Consider the following 12,546-nt stretch of genomic DNA (forward strand, 5'->3'; position numbering starts at 1 on the left):
CCTGATGAAAAGTGTATAGCAAGCTAAAGTACCACTCATGAATAATCATCCATTTGATCTGCTTTACAGGCTATTCAGAATTATAATACAGTTATGATCTATGATGCTGTGCTATAGGAATCATACAGCAGCAGGAGTCCTTATTAATTGGGCAATTTTCTGTGTAAAATGCTTGCAAATGCCAAACTCGTAAACAGGAGAATGCTGTGTATCACCCAGTTGCTATACCTTCACACTCTTCCCTTGAAGAACAGTGTAAAGATTCACAGGCTGATTTTACAATCTGATTAATGCTTCTTCTGTGGTCATCGCCATCTTTATACCAGTTGATAGGGTGGTTCGTCCTATACAGCAGGAGGGTTTTATAGACTCCTGCAACCTATGCAATGAGGGGAGAACCCACCAGATGTGAGCATTTTTTTAACCAAGAATTCAGAGAAAGAGCTCTGATCTCCACTCACCAGAACTATCAGGAGCAGGCTTTGAACCCTACACCATTGGACTCACAAATGTAAAGAGTCTTACAACGCCAGGTTATAGTCCAACAGTTTTATTTGAAATCACAAGCTTTCAGAGGCTTCCTCCTTCATCAGCTGATGAAGGAGGAAGCCTCCGAAAGCTTGTGATTTCAAATAAAACTGTTGGACTATAACCTGGTGTTGTAAGACTCCTTACATTTGTCCACCCCAGTCCATCATCGGCATCTCCACATCATTGGACTCACAGGCAGTAATATTATCACTAAGCCAAAGGCTCACTCCAGCATCACCCACTAAGGAACTATTATTACCTTAACAACATTGTTTCCCTTTATTGGGCCAACAGCTAAAATGGTAGCTAAGAGAAATGTTACAGAACAGTAGCAAAAGGATTTTGTCTGTCCCATCAAAGTCAATATATAGTCATTAAATGTTATATTGCATGCTCACTTAATGGAACAATGATAAAGTGCAATGCTTTATGAATGTGTCAGGCCTTGATGTGGCAGTACTTGAGTTTGCCCTCATGATTGCACACAATGGGAGTTCCTGATCTCAGTCAGGATCTCTGGAGAGAGGCACAGATTGGAGCTTATTGATCCAAGCATGATCTCACAAATGTGGCCTAAAATCAGGAAAGGGGGAGCCTTGAGAACAGGTTGCCTGTTCCTTCAACCAGCATTTGCTATATAGTTCAGTGGGACCAAAAGAGGGAGAGAAAACAATTATAAAATGGAAAACATATTATCCTACATTTAAAGTCGCAGAAAAGAGCTACGTTTATACATAGAGTATACCACAGGAGGTCTGTGCTTTGGGAGTCTATGGCACTATTCTCTGCCTACTAGCATTCTCTAATGGAGAAACAAAGCATGGAAATGTTAGTGAAAGTAAAATTAAACTTATACGCTTCACTTCAATGACTTTGTGAATTCTGCCAAAATGGTGCAAATGAATTACTGTCCCAGTTCCTCGATTCTATGTAGGTACAAATAAAGGCTGATCTGTGTGTGGAATATAATTAGCATAATCAGTGTGGGGACAAAAAAAATTACATTGCACTTCAACTGTTTCATAAACTTTTGGAAAATTTACTTGCTTAAATTAAAACCAAAGGAGTTCCTGGAAAAGCAAAATATTATTGTATATTTACAATCTGGACATTTAACAAGTATAATTCTTATTAATTTTTGTTTGTTCACCTACCTCACCAAACATATAGAATAAAGTTCCATCTCTTAGTTTGTCCACTGCAGCATTACTTGGCACAAAGACAGTGTAAGGCCCGGGGCCATCCAGTATTAAAGGGAGATCACAATTCTGTCACAGGATTAAACAAAATTCTTAGTCTCCTAAAAGTCAATAAAAATTCCATCTGTGAGCCATCTTGCCATTATGATTGAGCAAAATAATGAGTAAAGATCAAATATGTTTATCTGAAGGCATTTTATATGCACTTTATTCACAAAGGGCACAATTTTGCAAGCAGAAATTTTTGTTTACTAACCGAGGAGTTGCCTAGATTAAGAACATAGCCAACATATCATCCACAGTATCAAGAAAAATGCTTTTGGACAATCTTTAGAGTGCAATTTCAATGTAGGAGCTGGTCATTGTTATTCGCTGCTACTAGTGATTTTATCGAGTTAGCATTGTCGTAATGACAACTGCTCTGTCCAATTTAAGTGGACATTGATGTTTTCCCATCTCTTCAGCTAATTCCCTCAACCAACTCCTTCCACAGAATTACTCCTTTATAAAAAAATAAACTCAGGCAGAAAATGAACGACTATTGGGTCTGATGCAAGGATGGCTTTTTGAACTTGGGTTATGGAGTTTTTGAAAGCACATATTTGCCAGGATTCAAGTGAGTCATCACTTGAGCCATCACAAAGTTTATTTTACATTCATTAGCTGCTGCAAAAGTTGTTTTAATGAAAGTGCCAGATTGTATGGATCTTGGGATCTTGTCACTTCACAGCCAAGGTTCCTTTTTAAGAAAAAGCAAAATACTGCGGATGCTGGAAATCTCAAATAAAAACAGAAAATGCTGGAAAACCCCAGCAAGTGACCTTTCATCTTCAACCTGAAACGTTAACTCTGTTTCTTTCTCCACAGATGCTGCCTCACTTGCTGAGCTTTTCCAGCATTTTCTGTTTTTATTCCTTTTTAAGAAAATGTTTTTCTTATGGGGGGGAGGGGGGGATGCAGGGATGGGAAGAGAGATCAGGGCGATTAAAATTAAGTCAGCCAACATCCAAATTTAAAACACATGATCTGTTTGCTGTCTGACTGCAACTTCCCTGGATTCAATACATGTGCAAAAACCCCATTAGGAATCCTGTGTTGCATACCAATCATTTAGGTATATTGTTGAAATGGTGCCACAATGTCTACGCAGAGGCAAACATAATAATAATCATCTAATGTAAAGCATTGGGTCTCTGCGGTGCCTCTGGAAACAGCAGCACCAATGTGAATAGGAGCAGCGATATGAAAGTCAGCATCAGAAACATTGGCTGCCATCTTTCTTTGCTGCCAATAGTCTTGATTGCGGTAAGTCAACCAAGGGGTTCTTCACTTTCTAAACTGTACAGGGCTTTCCCTAACCACTGGAAAAGGTATGGTTATCAGCTACAAAGGCACGATTCATAATATTAAAACTACACCTTGAAGTGGCTCTGCAATAGAAGTAGGCCACTAAATGAAACATGAACCTACAGTAAAGCTAACAGCCTCACAAGCAACTCTCACAAAAGCAAATTGTACTCCTGATTAATTAATTGAACAGAAAGTGGAATAAAAAAATGAATGTTTTAAATTTGAATGGGCCAAATATTTTTAGTTTGTTTACCTCAAGAATGGTTTCAAACCTACTAAACAGCTGTCCATTAGCAAGAATATCAGCAACAGTTTTCTGTTTAAAAAAAACAAAAAATATAAGAGTCACATATACTAGTTACAAATCTCTGCTTGAATTACAACATTTATAAAAGAAACGATGGAATGTGAAAATATGAATATCAAAAATAAATGTGGAGGGAACGCTTTGCTTCGCAAATATACAGAAAATTAAAGGTAGTTAAATAATAAATTCCCCCAATGGCTGATAAAAGATAATCTAATTTTTTAATAAGTCACAATCTTCCAATCCTCCTTAGATATGGGAGGGGTGCCAGAGGACTGGAGGACTGCAAATGTTGCACCCCTGTTCAAAAGCGGGGGTGGGGAAAGTTTGAGATAATAATCTGGGACAAAATTAATTTGCAATTGGAAAAATATGGGTTAATAAATGAAAGCCAGCACAGTTTTGTTATAGCTAAATCTTATTTGACTAACTTGATTGAGTTATTTGATGAAGTAACGGAGAGGGTTGATGAGGGTATTGTGGTTGATGTATATGGACTTTCAAAAGATGTTTGATAAAGTACCACATAATAGACTTGTTAGCAAAATTGAAGCTCATGGGATTAAAGGGACAGTGGCAGCATGGATACAAAATTGGCTAAGGGACACAAAGCAGAGAGTAGTGGTGAACGGTTGCTTTTTAGACTGAAGGGAAGTATAGGGTGGTGTTCCCCAGAGGTCAGTATTAGGATCACTGCTCTTTTTGAGATATATTAATGACCTGGACTTGGGTATACAGGGCATAATTTCAAAGTTTGCAAATGACACAAAACTTGGAAATGTAGTAGGAACAGTGAGGAGGATAGTAACAGACTTCAGGAGGACATAGACAGACTGGTAAAATGGGCAGATACATGGGAGATGAAATTTAATGCAGTGAAGTGTGATGTGATTTATTTTGGTAGGAAGAATGATAAGAGGCAATATAATCTAAATGGTACAATTTTAAAAGGGGTGCTGGAACAGAGAGACCTGAGGGTGTACGTACACAAATCTTTGAAGGTGGCAGGACAATTTGAAAAGGCTGTTAAAAAGGCAAATGGGATCCTTGTCTTTATAAATAGATTTTACAACACCAAGTTATAGTCCAGCAATTTTATTTTAAATTCACAAGCTTTCGGAGATTTTCTCCTTCCTCAGGCAAATGTTTTATAAATAGAGGCAAAGAGTACATTTATAAATAGAGGCAAAGAGTACAAAAGCAAAGAAGTTTTGCTAAGTCTTTATAAAACACTGGTTAGGCCCCAGCTAGAGTGGCCAATTCTGGACACCACATTTTAGGAGGCCTTAGAGAGGGTTCAGAGGAGATTTATTAGAATGATACCAGGGATGAAAGACTTCAGTTACGTGGAGAGACTAGAGAAACTGGAATTGTTCTCCATAGAACAGAGTAAGGTTAAGAGGAGATTTGATAGAGGTGTTCAAAATCATGAAGGGCTTTGATAGAGTAAATAAAGAGAAACTGTTTCCAGTGGCAGAAGGATCGGTAACCAGAGGACACAGATTTAAGGTAATTGACAAAAGAACCAGAGGAGACGTGAGGGAAAAAAATTTTACACAGCGAGTTGTTATGATTTGGAATGCACTACTTGAAAGGATGGTAGAAGCAGATTCAATAATAACTTTTAAAAGGGAATTGAATAAATACTTGAAAGGTATTGAGATGGAGGATCAGCCATGATCATATTGAATGGTGGAGCAGGCTCGAAGGGCCGAATGGCCTACTCCTGCTCCTATTTTCTATGTTTCTATGTAAGAGAAACATTTGCAATGCTATGGGGAAAGAGCAGAGGAGTGAAACTAATTGGATAGCTCTTTCAGAGAGCCAGCACAGGCATGATGGGCTGAATGGCCTCTTTCTACGCTGTATCATTCTGTGATTCTACGAAGTGCAGAAAATTGAGCTCTTAGAACTAACGGGGGTTGAATTCCTTCTTTGACATAACGAGGGTGGAAGTGACATTCTTAATGCAAAATGAAAGTAAAATTAGAAAGAAAAGTATTAAATACTCAGGCTCAGAAAAAAAGGGATTAATTCCTCCATTAAAATAGCAATTTCCTGGGTGGGGCGGCTGCTTAAGGAATTTCATATGAATGAATTAGTACATTAATATCACACAATAATTTCAAGACCTCTACCCTAAATAGAATTCAATAACATGATCAGTCTTAGCTTCATTTTTATTACACTACATTTTTATTGTGATGGGTTAAAATGCATTTTTCCTCAAATTATCTGCCTGCCCATTATGTATACTGGTGCCTTGCGCAGTGTTGATTGATGATATGTTTTAATCTGTGTATCCAGTCACCAATGTCAAACAAACTGCCTTGCAGAGTTAGGCTCACCACCACTTTCTCAACAGCAACTAGGGAAGGACAATAAATGCCGGCCTTGCATGTGACGCCCATATCCCAAAATGAATTTTAATAAAGGTCTATCCAGTGACAGCGGTTGAATGCTTTTCAAGGACGTGCAGCCACTATCCCTGCATGTGTGACTGCGGTCTACCTAAAGCAGCCGCCCCACCCAGGAAATTGCTCTGCTCCCAGCTGATGAGCAGGCAAGACCAATCATGGAGAAGGTGTGAATATCAATGCCACGTCAGGCAGCCTCCAGTGACTCCATAACATGGAATAACTCTGTGAGCTCAGATGGCATTGCACAATCAGTGTTCTTTGCCTGCCTTCAAACAGGCTCGTATGTAGGGTCAGTGTGCTGAACCTCTGACCGTCCTACTCAGCTCACACCACCCACACTCCCCTTGACAGCCAAGTACTGAATGACACTCTGTGGGTGACTTGCTGCTGCTCTGCATGGTTTTGTTGGGTTTGGATGTAGTGTACCATGTTGTGAACCTTTAGATGCGGTTTGATAGGAATACCATGAAAATAACATTTTTACAAGTATTATATTTATAGTTTGCACCCATATAAAAATACAAAACATGGTAATGATTTACTTTGTAGAATATGCTTTTTAACATACTTCTAGTTATACTCTATATATAGTCTATTCTTGCAAAACTATTCTAATAAATTATGTCTGTAAAACTGAATATGTAGTTTAGTTGCTATTTGTGGGAAAATAAGGCCTTTTGGCCACTGTGTGTACCAAATTTGTAAGTTCATTCAAGAACAACGATAGATTTAGCAGCCCTGGCTGGGAGCGCTTATCGGGAATTGTGCAGAATTATAGATGCAAGATCTCCCAGACATATATATATATAATCACACTAAGTAGGCAGCAGAATGTACATCTCACACATTTGGGCAATGGACAAATTTCCTCCTCATAGATGCAAGTCAGGATAAAATGCTCAAGTCCATCTTTGTGTACAAAGCGGACAACAGATCAGACAAAAAGGAGAAAGTAAATTAAAATGGATCAGTTTATGTAATACAATATTTAATATATTATTCAATTTAATATTTACCTGTGGATCTCCAAGATTTTCAAAAGTTCCAGCTAAAAAACGGTCAATCGTGTGAACGATGCCATTGGATGCTGCTTTGTTGCCCCTCACTATGTTGTACGTTTTATTTTGAAATAAAAGCTGGGAGTACTTACACAGAGAAATGAGAAAGTAACATTAGTGAACAAATTGGTTTCGCAAATTGGAAATCTTGAAGTTTCTAATTGTAACTTTAGTCTCGAGACACATCTAAAGACAGCATGCTACTATTGTGTTACTCTGCTATACAACAGTACAAATCTCCTCCAGTTCATTGGTTAAGGCACATATACTAATCAGCTTCAAACCATCTATGGTAAATTCACCTTTCATAAAGGATCTCAAAGCATCGATTATCCTACCCACACCTGCACTCTGCTATAAAAATTATACCCTAATCGATAATCACAGTTACATTAGAAAAGTCACCAGGTTTTTGATAATTCCTACTTAAACTCAGCTTAATGGATAAAATTTAAAAGCTTTATCTGATGTTTTCTTATTTTCTTTTTATGTAATTTTATTTAGTGCAAATTATCCCCCATCTTGTCCATCTGGTCTTAATGTTTCCATTGTCGAGCAGATGAGAGAACAGCCAGGCTGCTGCCAATGTCACCAGTAGCTGGGTGCAAGGAATTACTAGGGACTGCCACGAGTGATTCTCCCCTTCAATGAGTTTCTACTCATTTATCATAAGTTGAGTGGGAATTGAGCCTATCAATCCCTGCTCTTTCATTCAAAGAGAAATAAACATATAGTTCTAATCTAACGTTGAAATATTTCACTTTTTAAAACATGTGCACCCATTCCTGTGCTAAGCCAAAGGTACAATGTTCAAAACCAAAGACTGTAATATAAATGACCCTACCTGTCCTATCTGGGTCACTTCAACTGTATCACCGGCCAATGTTTCAAAAGTCTTAGTATTTATTAGGTCCTTGAGTAGCAAAACACCAGGGATAATGTGTTGTTTGCATGAAAACTTGTTTGTCGCTATCACCTTTGTTAGAATACAACATACAGTTAGAAAATAAAAATATTATCAAAGTAAGACTACATCAAGTTTGATACCTGATCACATCAATGACGTGACTCTGTAAATGTTTAAATTTCTGGGCCTTGGTTGACTAAACTTCGGCTTTCGGAACCAGTTTTCAGCCAATCTGAGGAGCCATTCTTGGACATTGCTGTCGCCATTCAGGTGCGATCAATATACACAAATTGGCTTCAGGATGACTGAAAGCTGATTTTATAGGCTAGCTTTTTCATCCATTCAAGACCCAGAAAGTGTTTTCAATTTTATTTTTTCAAAGAAAAAGTTTAGAGTGAATAGAATAGGGTATTTTGGATAGAAGTAAAATTTAAATAACATTAGAAAAAAGACTGCAAAAAAGGAAAGGGAAATGTATTTTAAATTTGTCTTAGTTGATTAGATTTAGCAGTATAGTAATAAACTGGCATTTAAGTAGCTTTATTATCGCAATATAATTTTTTCAGCATGTTTGTTTCAGAATTACAATGTGCAAGGTAAAACATTTTTGAAAAATTGTCCAGCCCAGGGTGCCTGGAAATTCCTAGGACCCAATGCTAGTCTAAGAGTTAAAAGGACATTAGTTATGAATGTTTCTATTTTTTCTGTTTATGCTTATAATGGAGCTTCTGGCTATTCACATGAAAATAATTTAATAGTGAAAAGAAAATGCTCTTTGACGCACCTTTCATTGGAATGTGACTTTTGAAAAAACAAGCATTTCCATGTCTCTGCCGTAGGAGAAGACTTTTATGTGCTTAAGTATTAATAAATGCAAATTACTAGGTTTGAGTGTCAAATGGAGTGCCAAATCGAAAGCCTGAAGTTCCACCATACAGCAATTTCAGGTTTATTTGTGACCCATTTGAGAGCACTTTGGACCTTGATATGCCAAAGCTGATTACCATCAAAAGCAGAAAGGATTCAAGATTAATTTCTCTTACACTGCTTCTCACATACATATTTAAAATTTAATTTATCTGGAAATGAGCCTACTGCATTAGAAAGTAAACATGCATGCGCTCTTAAAATCAGATTGAAACAAATGTCATAAATTTGAAGGACTGACTGCCATCTTTCAAATTAACTGGTTAAAAAGTTCAAGGTATTTGGTATCTAATTCCAAACTGTACAGCGTTTTCTAGTCATACAGAGGTTGCCGATTTCTCACTGCATGTACTGAGAAGTGTGAATACATCATGTGATGCAGGTACACAGAACTCTAAAGATGGAAGTATAGGTAAAAAAAGAGCATAAGAATAAAAGGGTCTCTGAGCATTATACGTAGGATTGAATAGAAAAGCCAGAAAGTGTTTTTCAATTTGTTCAAGTCATAGGTTAGACCATTGTTGGTGTGTAGTTCTGGGTAATTAGTTAAGGTATAGAACATTAGAGCCATGGAAAGGGTACAACAAAGATTCACCAGAGGTCATAATTATGAAAAAAGACTTGGAAAAATTGGTTTTTTTTCTATGGGAACAGAAAAAGATAAGGGGATCTAACAAAGGTTTTCAAAATTTTGGAAGGATTTGAAAGGGTACATAGTGAAAGATTGTTTCCACTGGTCAGTGTACCAGTAATATGGGTTATAAATTCAGGATAATCAGTGTGAAGAACAAAGGGGTAAGTTAGATTTTTAAAAAATCATGCAGAGTGTAACAAGAACATGGAATGCTATTGAGGCAGAAACTGCAAAACCATTGTGAATGGAATGAATTAAGTATTTGAAAAGGAAAAATATAAAAGGTTATGGGGAAAGGGCACATAAATTGGATTGGAGTAGATGGCTCCAATTGAATAGCGAGGAATTCAGCTTATTCCACTTATACCAGTGCTAGAATCATAAGGGAGACTTTGAACTGCTGGCTGCTCATTTCTTGCCTGAGAAATGAGCACCCATTTATCCGCCTGAATCAGCTTTCAGGCAGGCCTTTAAATGGGCACCCAGCACTTCCGCCCAAAACCGGCAGGAAGCTGTTTAGATATGCAAATAAATATGGGTCCTAAGTCTGTTGTAGGACCCCAAATGCAACTTGCAAAAAGAAGTGGGCAGAGCATGCCCGTTTGGTTCCCACAGCATAGCAACAAAATATTAATGAGGCCCAAATCTGAAAGTGGTTCAGGCCTCCTGACTGCTGCATTGGGCAGGCGCCACTGATATCGCACCCGTGCGGCACCCAAACTGAAAGTCTATTCCATCATTTTTACAATTCTATGTAAGTTTCAGATCAGTAAGCTGCATGTTCATTCTTATGGAGAAGTTTTATTAAATGTCAAAGGAGCTCTTAACCATAGCTTTTCACATCACAAATCACAAGTATGGAACAAAACATTCTTTGTTAATAGAACTCTATGCTCCCTCTCTCTTTTTCTCTACCTGCTCTCTGTCTGCCCTAATTGTTAGGCAGGTATGCAGCTGAAGCAATACATTGGGGCACCAACACCTGGCATGTGGATTTGTGCGATGCAGATCAGTCTCCCTACATTACTGAGTTCTCAATCTTGGTTATTCCCAGCTTGTAACATGATTTTTCAGGGTCCTGCAACTCCAGATTGAATCTCAGGCTGTTCACAATCCCCATAGTTTCCAATGAGTCATTCAACAATTCACGAGGACACCCTCCCATCGGTGATGTTACAGTGCATCCAACCAGTGAAGGTGATCTGGGACTTCAGTTTAAAAATATCAAACAGGATTTTTGTGAGAAAAACATTTTTCAGTATCAGATGGGGAAGTACTTTGAGTAAAATAATTTCCCCTGGACTTGCCTTCCTCTTTAAGTCAATTTGTCTATCTGTTGCCCAAGATAACTTACCCCATGATCTTTTCGTTTCTTGACCAGAGGAAGAAAGACTGTAAAAGGTCCCATTTTGCTCAATGTTAATAAGCATCCATTATCTGAAAAGATAAAAAATAAATTTTGTTCAAAATAAATAAATCTGATTTAGTATGAATGAGAAGTAGAGACAGCATATTACTATGAAATTACTTTTTGAAACAATACAGTCTAATTTGCACTCATGCAAAATCTTGATTGGAATTGCACAATTCATGCCCGCCTGATGTTGATCTTGTCAGAATTTCTGAGGTCAGCCTCATTAAAATATTTTGGACATGCTCCAGGTTTCAAGAACACCTCTGAATGGGAACTGACCAATTGGAAGCAGGAACTAAGTTGACTGCTGCAAGATTTAAAGGCTTGCAGCAGCTGAAAGGAGCAGGCATCCACAAAAATGGATTCAGAGCAGAGCATCAGGTTCAGTTTAGAAACAATGTCTGGTGAGTCTGCAGCAGGCCTTTAGTTTCTTGGATGCAGCTGTGGAATGCTGTGGAGAAAGTAAGGCAGAGGAGGGAGTCCCTGTTTGGTGCAAGGTTCCAAGGTTCCAATCAGTGGCAATGTGGAGGCCAGGCCCAGTACTAGTGGCATGGCAGGAATAGGGACAGATGATCATGCTGTCGCTCAGGATGGCAGCACTTGTGGGCCTGCCCGTCGGCCCCCTGCAATTGTGGTAGAAAGGTCGCAGGACCAGGCTGCTCATGCAGCAGCACAAGGGGTGCAGCCAACGGCAGATCCATCTCATGATGTAGCTACCATGGAATGAAAACCACCTCAGTCCCAGGAGGACCCAATAACAACAGAACAGCCTGCTATCACACACAATCCACCGCTGAAGTAGCATCTTGGAGAAGCACAGGGCTATGTTTAGACACACATTTTCACACATTAGCACCAAAAGGAAGTACAGTGCTAGGAAGCACTCGGCACACATGCAGTATGGTTTGACAATAATATATGGCTGTACCAAAATTGTTCTTCATGCAGACATCCTTCCTGTCAAGGTTGGGAAGTTGCTTATATTAGGTGGGTTGAATGGGAGCTTGTAATTTGATGTGCAAAGAGAAGGGTCTGTGGATAATGGCATATTTGTGGTAGGGAGGGAAAAGATGTAGACAGGAGTTGATGCAGTGGCCAGATGTGTTACTCAAGAGACAGTCTCCTGTGTGGGAGCGACATGAATATGTCTCCCAGGCAGCACTATAAAGGCTGTCTGGCTTCGACACGCTGACAGATTAGATGGGGAGAGCCATTACACAGGGCTTCACTATTATTATAGCTTCACAGAGGCTTATCCCCACCCAGATCAGTGGACATACTGAAGCAGTGCTCAGCAGAAGGAACATGGTTGAAGTAGGCACAGATAAGGGCTCTTAGAATGAAGCCACATCCAGCAGCCCCCTTCAACAATGATAGGAGATCTGCTGGAAAGTGGCAGAGCCAGCCAGCCACCACAGCAGCGGGCAGCATCAGTTCAAGGGTCACCTCAGGACCCAGCACAAGGAGGCAAAGAACCTGCACCCAAGAGGCTCCTACTGACACCCAACAGCCAGCCATGTCACTGATTCCTGGGGATAGGAGCACCTAGAAGAAGCACAGAATTAGGATGTAAAACACACAAATCACACAGTCACCAAGGAGAAACAGTAGCGATATTCCATCTTAGAGAATTAAGTTGGGTTGCACTTTATTTCAACTGTGTCCAGAGGGCTTTCTTCTGAGGGTGTAGAATAAGTTATTAATAGGTCAAAGGATTGGTATTTTTTAGTGCAGAGTCTAATATTACTGCAGGCCTATTGGGCCTCTGCATTGTGCATGTGTGAAGAGGACTGTTAGTG

At 39.0% G+C, this 12,546-nt stretch overlaps 1 protein-coding gene across 1 annotated transcript in view; it reads right to left on the minus strand.

Moving 5' to 3' along the window:
- Positions 1-12,546, minus strand: part of stab1 (stabilin 1) — a 187,077-nt gene that overhangs the window by 138,602 nt on the left and 35,929 nt on the right. Inside the window, exons 11-15 of the mRNA XM_067998609.1 lie at positions 10,688-10,770; positions 7,710-7,841; positions 6,824-6,952; positions 3,334-3,396; positions 1,686-1,799 (exon numbers count right to left, since the gene is read on the minus strand). Coding sequence (XP_067854710.1) covers positions 1,686-1,799; positions 3,334-3,396; positions 6,824-6,952; positions 7,710-7,841; positions 10,688-10,770 — 521 coding nt within the window. The remainder of the gene's footprint in view (positions 1-1,685; positions 1,800-3,333; positions 3,397-6,823; positions 6,953-7,709; positions 7,842-10,687; positions 10,771-12,546) is intronic.

The sequence above is a fragment of the Heptranchias perlo genome, chromosome 17 (assembly GCF_035084215.1).
Source record: "Heptranchias perlo isolate sHepPer1 chromosome 17, sHepPer1.hap1, whole genome shotgun sequence".
In the NCBI taxonomy this organism is placed as follows: Eukaryota; Metazoa; Chordata; class Chondrichthyes; order Hexanchiformes; family Hexanchidae; genus Heptranchias; species Heptranchias perlo.